At 38.5% G+C, this 12,425-nt stretch overlaps 1 protein-coding gene across 1 annotated transcript; it reads right to left on the bottom strand.

Annotated features, from left to right (window-relative positions):
* Positions 1–203: 203 nt before the first annotated feature.
* Positions 204–2,603, bottom strand: LOC119079211. The gene is made up of 3 exons (XM_037186998.1): positions 2,333–2,603; positions 1,856–2,265; positions 204–215 (listed from the first exon to the last, which is right to left on the bottom strand). Exons 1-3 carry the CDS (start codon positions 2,601–2,603, stop codon positions 204–206), a joined length of 693 nt encoding a protein of 230 aa, XP_037042893.1.
* Between the last annotated feature and the right edge of the window lie 9,822 nt (positions 2,604–12,425).

Here is a 12,425-nt window from a genome sequence, read left to right as displayed (position 1 = left end):
ATAGTTCCACTTGTATAAGGAAAGTGGAACTAAAAAAGTGAAACTATTGTAACGCTGCATATATGCGGCGTGAAGATAGTTCCACTTTTTCCTTTTACGAAAAAAGTGGAACTAAAAGAGTGGTACTATTGTAACGCTGGTCATGACTCCATGGAATTAGAGTCATAACATCCGGTCTTTTCCCGTCACAGAGTTCCCACGGCTTATGAAGGCTCCTAAAATTAGGAATTTTAGGAAATTTTAAAGGCAATTTTAGGAGTATTTTAGGAGATTTGGAAGGTAATTTTGGGAGAATTTTAGGAGGAATTTTTTAAAATGTGGGAAAGGTTGTATAAGTAATTTCCGGAGGAATTTTTGCTCTATTTCTCATACACTTCGTAAAATACTAAAAATGTTTAAGAAAATTGACAAAAAGTTATGTTTTTTTGTCAAAACATATTTTTCCTTATGTAGTTTAATAATTGAAACTTTTATGATTTCCTCTTTTCTGACGCCAGTCTCGACTAGCCAGCAACTGATCCTTTATCAGGTTTTTCTTGTCGACTGGGCTTGGTGTCGAAATAACTAATTTTAAATAACTAATTACCAAATTAACTAATACTTAAATAACTAATAAGCAAATAACTAAAACTAAAAAAACGAATGACCAAAATAATTAGTAGCGTAATTAACTAGCAAAATTATTTTATGAGATTAATTAGTTTGAAATACGGGGGCTCCGCCCCCAAACCCCCGCGCCTGCGGCGAGCTTTCGTTTACCGCCTTGCAGACGTTCATGTAGCGTAATTAACTAGCACAATTATTTTATGAGATGAATTAGTTTAAAATACGGGGGCTCCGCCCCCAAACCCCCGCGCCTGCGGCGAGCTTTCGTTTACCGCCTTGCAGACGTTCATGGGGCTCTGCCCCAAACCCCGTTCCACCCCTTAAACCTCGCAAGGGGGGATACTCCCCCCTTGACCCCCCTATGCAGGGGCTGCCGCCCCTTGACCCCGCTTTTTTTTTTAATTTATTCAACTTTCAAGATCTAGCACCTTCTAGTTTTACGTACTTACGAAATTACAATTATAAAACCTAAATTTAAACTGCCTTACAGCAGGCGGCCTTACGGCAAACTTCACTCTTCTTACCAAATTATGTTAACTAGTCAATGGAAACAAAAACAATACATTTCAAATATTTATTAAAGTGTGAAACAAGCACTAAATTTAGTCCTTACATCGAAACGCCCGAAAAAAGCAAAGTATGACTAACTTCATTATCAAATAGAAAATATCCAATTTTCAATTTCCACTTCTAAACGACCAACAAAATTCATGAAAAGACTTACAAACTATAAATTACTTCATTATCACAAAAAAAATTAAATATTTTAAAATTCTACATCCAATTAATTGAAAGCACTTACAATATTGCTAGATGTGCATCACTTCTTAGTAGATGGATACGAAATTGCGCTGCTAATTCCGAATAAATAATCTTTTATGTCGAAAGTAGCATCATCAATCTTATACATTTTTACCACTGCGACCAATCGCTCACCGAGTTCTATTTGTTTCTTACTTTGTTTATTGTCTGTTGGTATGCCAGACATCATCTTAGCAATTAAAATCTCTGCGGCATCTTGCTCCTTTTTAATGCCTTCAATAAAATTATAAATACAAGGATGATGCACACCGAACAATATCGTAATGGCATTATGCCAAGCCTCAACTGCGTTATTGGTTCTTGGGAAGAAAGCAAGAGTTTGGTGGTAAACATTCCACAAATCAATTGAAAATAGGGGCTCAACAAATCTATTACGCGCGATGTGGCCGATCCAAGTTTTTTCAAAGTATGACAACAAATTTTGTACTCCAACATCAACAGCTGATTTACCGCTTAACTTCGCTTTAAAAAAATCTAATCCTTTCAATTCTTCATATCGTTTAACCACTTCTTCGGGTGGAACGAATGCTAATGCAGCTAAGCATCTCATGTATTGGGCAAAATTCTCATCTTCACCGTAAATACTTTGTAGACCTTGTGCTTGTATATGGCGGTATATGCACTGGCACATATGAAAAAAACATCCGTAGACCTCCACTCCAGGAAATGTTTGTTGAATGGCTTTCATGGCAGCCTGTTCAAAGTCTACCATAACGGTTTTCGGTTTCAGTCTTGGTTGTAATTCCTTAAGTTTGCGAAAGATTTCAGCGTAGGTGAAGAAATCCTTACCACTAGCCAAGACGTACACGCACGGAACATAAGTTTTATTTCGTCTGCCTAATTATCAATCACACAGATAGATACAGAAAAATGGCCTCAATTTTTTAACGTTTCTAGTTCTTACCATGAATCGTATACAATTGTTTGAATATTGTTGGAACCACATCGAACGTACCATCCATGTACCATTCATCGCAATATGATAAGAACGAAAGATTGGTATTTGTTGAGAATATGACTATTCGCTTCGTATCCGATTGATTGTCGTACAAAACAAAAAGATAGCCCTTCAAGGTCAATGCATTGTCTCCATCAATTACTAATTCAGCCAATGTTTTCGGATTTTTCGGATGAACTCCCGTTTTGTTACGAATCCTGCGTATACCACGTGTCATATTGATATTACTGGGCAGCTCTACCGAGGACACTCTGCCAATCGAACATGTGATGTTGCGTAGAATTTTTCTTGGTGGTTCAGTTGTGGAAAGTGCTCGATTGCGAATATTTTCAAGTACTTTTCGAACATTTCCTTTACGAACATCAGGTGCGTGCGAGTGATCGAGAACTTTTTCACATTGATACCGACACTATTCATGCGCCCAGGACAGCGAGTCATGGAATATCTTTTGATAAAAATAACAAAAGAGTTCAAATCGTTAAAAATGGCTTTTGATGTGAAAATATTGCTAATTTAATTACTGTGTACATCTCCAGTATTGGGTCTCAGTAGATTTCCCGTTTTTAGTGTATTCATATCCTTCGTGGAGAGCAACCTCACCACCTTTTTGATTACGCACAATTTCTAACGTAGACATTATCACACTTTAAAATAAATGACACAGTTTTTGTTCTTCAATGCGCGATGATAATTGTAATACTAACAGCAACAATAGTCGTAACAGTGTTGGGAGAGTTTTTTTTTCATACAAAAGAACATTTGCTTATTCCGGTGCAGTGTTCACATTTTACCGAAAAATAAAAACCAGTGAGATGATAAAATCGAGTACTTTCTCTAATCAACATTTTAGATATTTTGGTATTAGTTTTTTCTAGCTTAGTTTATTTGACCATTAGTCATTTAGTCCAGTAGTTATTTTTGTAGTTAGTTTTTTTGGTGTTATTTATTTTGGCAGTTAGTTATTTAAAATTAGTTATTTCGACCGAGTGCCCTTTTGGGGATATTTACGGCAAAAAAAAAACGATGGAAATGCAGATGAAACGGCTAAAGATAGGTATTGTCGATACCGATCCAGGAAAAAAAGTTTATTAAAATCGGGTGAATGGACCGTGAGTTAGGGCCCTAGAAGTGAAAGGCTACTCGGCCCTAAGTGTATTTTGCATATAACTCGAGTAAATTTCATCCTTTTTTCGTAATTTTTGTTTCATTTGAAAGGTAATCGAAGCCCGAATATAATGTGGCGAAAAACGTTTTAAATTTGGGTCCTTGGACTGAGGCCGCTCCTCGGCCCTAAGTGTATTTTGCGTATAGTACGAGTAAATATCATCCAATTTAGCTAGTTTTTGTCTTATATGAAAGGTAATTGAATACCGAATAGAATGTGGAGAGAAAAACGTTTTAAATTTGGGTCCTTGGACTGAGGCCGCTCCTCGGCCCTAAGTGTATTTTGCGTATAGATCGAGTAAATATCATCCAATTTTGCTAGTTTTTGTCTTTTATGAAAGGTAATTGAATACCGAATAGAATGTGGTGAGAAAAATGTTTGAAATTTGGGTCCTTGGACTGAGGCCGCTCCTCGGCCCTAAGTGTATTTTGCATATAACTCGAGTAAATTTGATCCGATTTTCCTAAATTTTGTTTCATTTGAAAGGTAATCGAACACCGAATAGAATGTTGTTGAAAAAAAATTAAATTTGGGTCCTTGGATTAAGGCCGCTACTCGGCCCTAAGTGTATTTTGCATACAGTGAACGACATCTCAAATGTCTCACTGTCATTTTTTTCAGAGAATGTCATTGTGAATTTGCAATGACACAATAAAATTCTCAGAAAAATTTGACAGTGAGACATTTGAGATGTCGTTCACTGTATAACTCAAGTAAATTTCATCCCTTTTTCCTAATTTTTGTTTCATTTAAAATGTAATTGAACACAGAATAGAATGTTGTGGAAAAAAATTTAAAATTTGGGTCCTTGGACTAAGGCCGCTCCACGGCCCTAAGTGTGTTTTGCATATAACTCGAGTAAATTTGATCCGATTTTCCTAATTTATTTTTCATTTGAAAGGTAATCGAACACCGAATAGAATGTTGTTGAAAAGATAAATAAATTTGGGTCCTGGGACTAGACCCGGGCGCCGGCGCCAGCCGCGCTGTTCGCCGCCGAAAAAAGAGCCAAAAACGACGTCGCCGCCGCCGAGCAGTATAAATCGGCTAGCCGATCAGCGCCGCCGCCGGTAACATTGGAAACACTACGCCGCCGCCGCCGCCGGTTGCTTTTTGTATCACTTTTCGGCGCAATCTGCCAATTATTAATTATAAATTGTGAGGAATTTTTGGAAGACAGTTGTCGAATATTGAGCTCAGGGGCGCGTACAAGAATTGTATTTCATTCACTGAAGTTAACTTTTTTCGCTCAGTCAACACAGTCAAAGTTAACTATGAGGTTAGATTCTACACGTCCGGTTTTGTTTGTGAAGAGTTATCTTGTCAGTGAAACTTGACATTATATGTAAAACGGTTTTCGATCTTCGTGTTGATGAAAAATAATAATTCTTAGTTTAACTTAGTTTAACTAAAATAAAAATATCGAAACGAATTTTCTCTACAAATCATTTTCCGTTCAGCGCCGTTTTTGCGCCGAAAGCGCCGCCGCCGCCCAGTTTTGAAACATATCGACCGGCGCCCGGATCTACCTGGGACTAAGGCCGCTACTCGGCCCTAAGTGTATTTTGCATATAACTCGAGTAAATTTCATCCGATTTTCCTAATTTTTGTTTCATTTGGAAGGTAATCGAAGGCCGAATAGAATACTGTTGGAAAAAAATAAATTTGGGTCGTTGGACTAAGGCCGTAACTTGGCCTTAGGCCTCTCAATAAATTAAAATTTTAGGTCAACTTGAAATTTGTGTTACATTTGAAAGGAACGTCGTACGGGGCTTCGTAATTCGACCGCGCGGCCAAATAGCCAGTTCTTCTTTAGTAGACTATTTGACCGCGCGGTCGAATAGCCAGTTCTTGCTTAGTAGACTATTTGACCGCGCGGTCGAATAGCCAGTTCTTCCATTGTAGACTATTTGACCGCTTCTATCGTGAAATCATTTGAAATTCCTGCCAGTGTAGACTATTTGAACGCTCAAAAAATGGTGGAATAAAATTTCGCGCTGCGCTGCGCGAAATTTTATTCCACCATTTTTTGAGCGTTCAAATAGTCTACACAGGTAGGATTGGCTATTCGCCCGCGCGGACAAATAGTCTGGACTCATGGGAATGGCTATTTGACCGCGCGTTCAAATAGTCTAAACTGCTAGATCTGGCTATTCGCCCGCTAGCGGTCAAATAGTCGTCACTGCTAGGAATGGCTATTCGCCCGCGCGGTCAAATAGTCGTCACTGCTAGGAATGGCTATTTGCCCGCGCGGTCGAATAGCATCACTCTTTTAGTTTTTCAGTATTATTAAAAAATTTCTTCGAGAGTGTGAGCTCATTTTAGGAATTTTTGGAGTTTTAGAAGATTTTAGGAGAGTTTAGGAGGATTTGGTCCATTTTATGAATTTTATGAATTTTAGGAGGAGTGGGAACTCTGCCGTCATCTCTAGAAATTCCCGGAGGCTGTACTAAATTCGGAAACCCTGCAGAAGAAAATGCATGAGAAAAGATTTTGTTAACTTCATCATGTCCAGGAATCCATCCTCCGCTTTTATTACAAGATAAACCATGAAAGCCATCCTTCTTAACGTTTTTACCACAAAGACATTTATGTTCTTCACATAATTGACAACCTAGTCGAAGACCAACAGCAATTCGTGCAGAATTGTTATCTAATAATAAGCCTAACTGACTCGATGGAACTACTTGTAGCCACTTTGAAGATTCTTTAGTAGACGACGCAAGCAGTCGAGCACGAGCAGTTGGCTCACTAGAATCAAACATTTCCGAAAATTTACTTTTGATCCTCGGTAGGTCCCAATTCTTTTGCACTTTCTTATGGGCATCATTATCTGGAATAAAATCTTGAGGAATATCCTCCATCAAACGTAAAATGTCGTCATTAATTATTCGTAAATTAAATTTTTCAAGTAATTTGTCTGACAGATCGGATGATGAATATACAGAAGACAAATATGCTGGCAATGCCAAATCCTCTACTTTCCTAATACCCATACCTCCAAAGGATAAAGGCAGCGAAGCCTGATCCCACGAAAACCCATCCACCTTCGTATTAGTAATAACTTCGAGTGTAGAACGGAAGATCTTGTCTACAGCTTTCAGTTTATCTAACAATAAGAAAGATCTACAAGAGCGCAAAAGATAATTAAACCTACAGCTAATCAAGGACTTCCTAAAAATACACAAAGCAGGATGAACCTCAAATCCATCAACTTCAAACGATCGCACATCAAACTAATTGACTCAATCTTAGACGAAAACATCCTCTCTAAACCTAATTCGAAAATCGGTGAGCCTAAAATCTCAAGTGAAGACTCATCAACTTTCTTAATCCCTGGCAACAACGCTGACATGTCAGCGTACATACGAGCCTCATCCTCAGCAGAAGCGTTAACAAAAAACACCTCACACTTGTTCGCATTCAAAGGCAAACCCGAGATGTCGCAAAAAGACAACACCTTCTCAATATCTCCTAAAACAGCTGACAGTACATCACCAATAGTACCATCAACTAAATACCAACCGTTCAATCTAGAAGAAAGAGAATGAGCCATTTTCATAATACAATACAGAACCCCGGAGGACCCATAGGATCACCTTGCTGGATCTTCTTTGAGAAAAAGAGGCTCGTCAGTAAAGTAAAGATTCGAAAGAAGCCTATACGCCTGCTGTAACAAAGGCGGCAATTCAGGACAAATATCCTTCACTTCACCTAACATAAACTTCCTAAACAACATATTGAACGCATTCTTGAAATCAAACTTAACAAGCGCCATCGGTCCTTCATGAGTAGCAGTACAGAACCGACGTACAGCACGAACTAATGCTTCAGCGCCACCCTCAACACCAAAACCTAATTGGAACGGCTTCAACTGTTCAACTAATTTTTGCCTAATATCACTACACACAACTTTCCCTGCTAAGCGTCTCCAAACCATCCCAACTGCTATCGGTCTGACATCATCCTCGCCCTTCAAAAGAGCAGTCAATGAAGCACCAAAAAGTATTTTAGTAACTTCACTTCGCACCTTACCACCCTTAATAACGTCCATCAAAGAAGCAACCGTTCAACAAACGATTAGCTGAATCACCGCATGTAAAAGATATTAGATCTTTAAGGTGTCTAGGACGCAATCCACCAATTCCCCCAGAAGAACTCAAAGGAAAGCTTCTAATAGCTCTAACAACATCCCCAACCTCAGTCAATGGTAAGGATCCGTCAAGTTTTATTTCCTCAAAGACCTCACCATTATCCTCCGGATGTTTGGCTCTCAACTTCATCACAGTTTCAAAAGTTTGAGGCGCCACTAACTCATTCGAACACAAAACTCTTACAGCACCCCTTATATCACCCTCACTAACCTTCCTATTAGCAGTTTTAAAAGCTACACTGTCTCTATTTACTGACTTCTCTACACTGAACGGAATACCTTTATTACGTAAGACCTCAGTCAGCGCACCGCTGACATCGGTACACTTTCTAAAAAAATCCAAGTTAGACCTAATCACATTCACCCCTTCCCTTCCCTTCGATTTACTACTCAAAACAATATAAGAGAACGCAAGTAACCTCATCCAGGAACTTACGTCATCCTTCTCTAACAAATTCTCTATAACTTTAGCGAGCTCATGACACACAACAGTTCTAACAAGATCAAGGTCAAGAAGGTCAAGTTCGACGATGAACTATGTGCGAACAATTCTTCAAAAGGTTTGCCAGAAAATATAAATGCAACAAAATAATCGATTTGATAATTGATAATTAACAAGCAGCAGATACCTAAAATTACATATACAGGGTAAGCCCCTAGAATGCTGTAAATACGGCTAGGTCCTTTTTTGTTTTATGTTCATGCCACACATTCAAAACTACAACGGAATATCGATTTTTTACTGGCTGCGCCATTATTATGAGCAGTATTTTTTGTCGCAATTAATTGAAAATAAAAACAACGGAAGCATCATTTCGTCGAAACAACTGCAAGCAGGGATGTGACTAAACAATGTTTCATGACCAAGAGGTACTTTATGCACGACGAGCAAATAGCAGCGGCCCAGACAGACGTAGAGCACTGTTTGAAAGTTGACCATACTTTGACTGATGGCTGGCCAGGGGTGATTAGTGCGGCCGTGGATAGGCCAACGATCCTACAGTTTTAACTTATTTGGTTACGTTTTTGTTACAATCACAAAAATCTATTTTGAAAATATCGGTCACCCAAAAGGTGCATTTGACAAAAAAAAATAGTTGAAGATCTGAAAATTTGTGTCCACACATCAAAAATCGCTTCGTTCTCTTTTCTCTTCTTTCGATCAATTGTCTTCAATTTGTCCATAATTAGTGATCCTTAATTAGTAATCATCCGTCCATAATTACTTTCGCCTTCTCGCTCGTCCGTCGCCATGTAAATAAGTAACTAACACACTAACGCTAAATTAAGTTGGAAAGCCGTCCATTGCTGCAAGTGAAATATTATACTTGTAATTTGTATTTTTTTGAATAATAAAGTTCGTTAAGTTAAGTTAAGTCATCCGTCCATAATATTTAAATGATTCAAAGTTATTTGTAAGCTAAATTTTGGTAAAATAAAATTTCAAGAAAAAAAGAATAAATAATTTTTAATTATACATAAAATATGTCCTTAATTGTCCTTCCCTTCCGGACCTACTCTTACTTCACGTGTTGGTAGTTTAAAATATTATTTTAGAACAAAAGAAACGGTTAAGCTTAAAGCTTTACATCGCTGTTTCATACATATTGTTGTCTAATGGATTTTTAATTAAACCAAAAATTTGTCCTTTCTAAGTCACCACAAGAGATATCAGTTACTTTGTAAGTTATAACACAAAGAGGTGCGTCATCTTTACCCTGATTTTATATACTATTGACAATTATGACGATATTTTTTATGAGATAAATATTTCATGTACTGATGTTGAAAAAGATTGTTCACAGTTGAGCGCACTTGGGAACTGCCCCCAAGGCCCTGCCTGTGCCCTCTTTTCTTCCCGTAGGAATCGGCGAGGAGTTAGGTCCGAAATGTGGCAATTTCAAAGAGAGTTTGCTTATAACAGATCCACAATGATCGTATAAACGGTTTCTCATAGCCTCACAAGGAGTTAGGTTAATTGATCGCCTGTCAAATGATCGCCAACCCGAAAGAAATTCAAAACTAATGCGAACTATATACTACAAGGTATACCGGCGGCAATGAGTGGTAAAACAAGACACATTCGCTACACATGTTTGTGCTATGCAAATGACTATCAAGTAAGGACACCTATCTTACCAGTGGAAAGTTCACATTAGAATCGAATTTCTTTGCAAAATTAGCTGTTACACATCGAAGGGTGACAATTTCCCTAACGTGGCGTCGCATCCATCCCCAACAGAATGTGGCAATATCAAAGAGAGTTTGCTTATAACAGATCCACAATGATCGTATAAACGGTTTCTCATTGCCTCACAAGGAGTTAGGTTAATTGATCACCTGTCAAATGATCGCTAACCAGAAAGAAATTCAAAACTAATGCGAACTATATACTACAAGGTATACCGGCGGCAATGAGTGGTAAAACAAGACACATTCGCTACACATGTTTGTGCTATGCAAATGACTATCAAGTAAGGACACCTATCTTACCAGTGGAAAGTTCACATTAGAATCGAATTTCTTTGCAAAATTAGCTGTTACACATCGAAGGGTGACAATTTCCCTAACGTGGCGTCGCATCCATCCCCAACAGAATGTGGCAATATCAAAGAGAGTTTGGTTATAACAGATCCACAATGCTCGTATAAACGATTTCTCATTGCCTCACAAGGAGTTAGGTTAATTGATCACCTGTCAAATGATCGCTAACCAGAAAGAAATTCAAAACTAATGCGAACTATATACTACAAGGTATACCGGCGGCAATGAGTGGTAAAACAAGACACATTCGCTACACATGTTTGTGCTATGCAAATGACTATCAAGTAAGGACACCTATCTTACCAGTGGAAAGTTCACATTAGAATCGAATTTCTTTGCAAAATTAGCTGTTACACATCGAAGGGTGACAATTTCCCTAACGTGGCGTCGCATCCATCCCCAACAGAATGTGGCAATATCAAAGAGAGTTTGCTTATAACAGATCCACAATGATCGTATAAACGGTTTCTCATTGCCTCACAAGGAGTTAGGTTAATTGATCGCCTGTCAAATGATCGCCAACCCGAAAGAAATTCAAAACTAATGCGAACTATATACTACAAGGTATACCGGCGGCAATGAGTGGTAAAACAAGACACATTCGCTACACATGTTTGTGCTATGCAAATGACTATCAAGTAAGGACACCTATCTTACCAGTGGAAAGTTCACATTAGAATCGAATTTCTTTGCAAAATTATTTGTTACACATCGAAGGGTGACAATTTCCCTAACGTGGCGTCGCATCCATCCCCAACAGAATGTGGCAATATCAAAGAGAGTTTGGTTATAACAGATCCACAATGCTCGTATAAACGATTTCTCATTGCCTCACAAGGAGTTAGGTTAATTGATCACCTGTCAAATGATCGCTAACCAGAAAGAAATTCAAAACTAATGCGAACTATATACTACAAGGTATACCGGCGGCAATGAGTGGTAAAACAAGACACATTCGCTACACATGTTTGTGCTATGCAAATGACTATCAAGTAAGGACACCTATCTTACCAGTGGAAAGTTCACATTAGAATCGAATTTCTTTGCAAAATTAGCTGTTACACATCGAAGGGTGACAATTTCCCTAACGTGGCGTCGCATCCATCCCCAACAGAATGTGGCAATATCAAAGAGAGTTTGCTTATAACAGATCCACAATGATCGTATAAACGGTTTCTCATTGCCTCACAAGGAGTTAGGTTAATTGATCGCCTGTCAAATGATCGCCAACCCGAAAGAAATTCAAAACTAATGCGAACTATATACTACAAGGTATACCGGCGGCAATGAGTGGTAAAACAAGACACATTCGCTACACATGTTTGTGCTATGCAAATGACTATCAAGTAAGGACACCTATCTTACCAGTGGAAAGTTCACATTAGAATCGAATTTCTTTGCAAAATTAGCTGTTACACATCGAAGGGTGACAATTTCCCTAACGTGGCGTCGCATCCATCCCCAACAGAATGTGGCAATATCAAAGAGAGTTTGGTTATAACAGATCCACAATGATCGTATAAACGGTTTCTCATTACCTCACAAGGAGTTAGGTTAATTGATCGCCTGTCAAATGATCGCCAACCCGAAAGAAATTCAAAACTAATGCGAACTATATACTACAAGGTATACCGGCGGCAATGAGTGGTAAAACAAGACACATTCGCTACACATGTTTGTGCTATGCAAATGACTATCAAGTAAGGACACCTATCTTACCAGTGGAAAGTTCACATTAGAATCGAATTTCTTTGCAAAATTAGCTGTTACACATCGAAGGGTGACAATTTCCCTAACGTGGCGTCGCATCCATCCCCAACAGAATGTGGCAATATCAAAGAGAGTTTGCTTATAACAGATCCACAATGATCGTATAAACGGTTTCTCATTGCCTCACAAGGAGTTAGGTTAATTGATCACCTGTCAAATGATCGCCAACCAGAAAGAAATTCAAAACTAATGCGAACTATATACTACAAGGTATACCGGCGGCAATGAGTGGTAAAACAAGACACATTCGCTACACATGTTTGTGCTATGCAAATGACTATCAAGTAAGGACACCTATCTTACCAGTGGAAAGTTCACATTAGAATCGAATTTCTTTGCAAAATTAGCTGTTACACATCGAAGGGTGACAATTTCCCTAACGTGGCGTCGCATCCATCCCCAACAGA

Source organism: Bradysia coprophila, unplaced genomic scaffold, assembly GCF_014529535.1.
Source record: "Bradysia coprophila strain Holo2 unplaced genomic scaffold, BU_Bcop_v1 contig_313, whole genome shotgun sequence".
Taxonomy (NCBI): Eukaryota; Metazoa; Arthropoda; class Insecta; order Diptera; family Sciaridae; genus Bradysia; species Bradysia coprophila.
The sequence above is the reverse complement of the archived record's forward strand: the minus strand, read 5'-3'. Positions and strand labels throughout refer to the sequence as shown.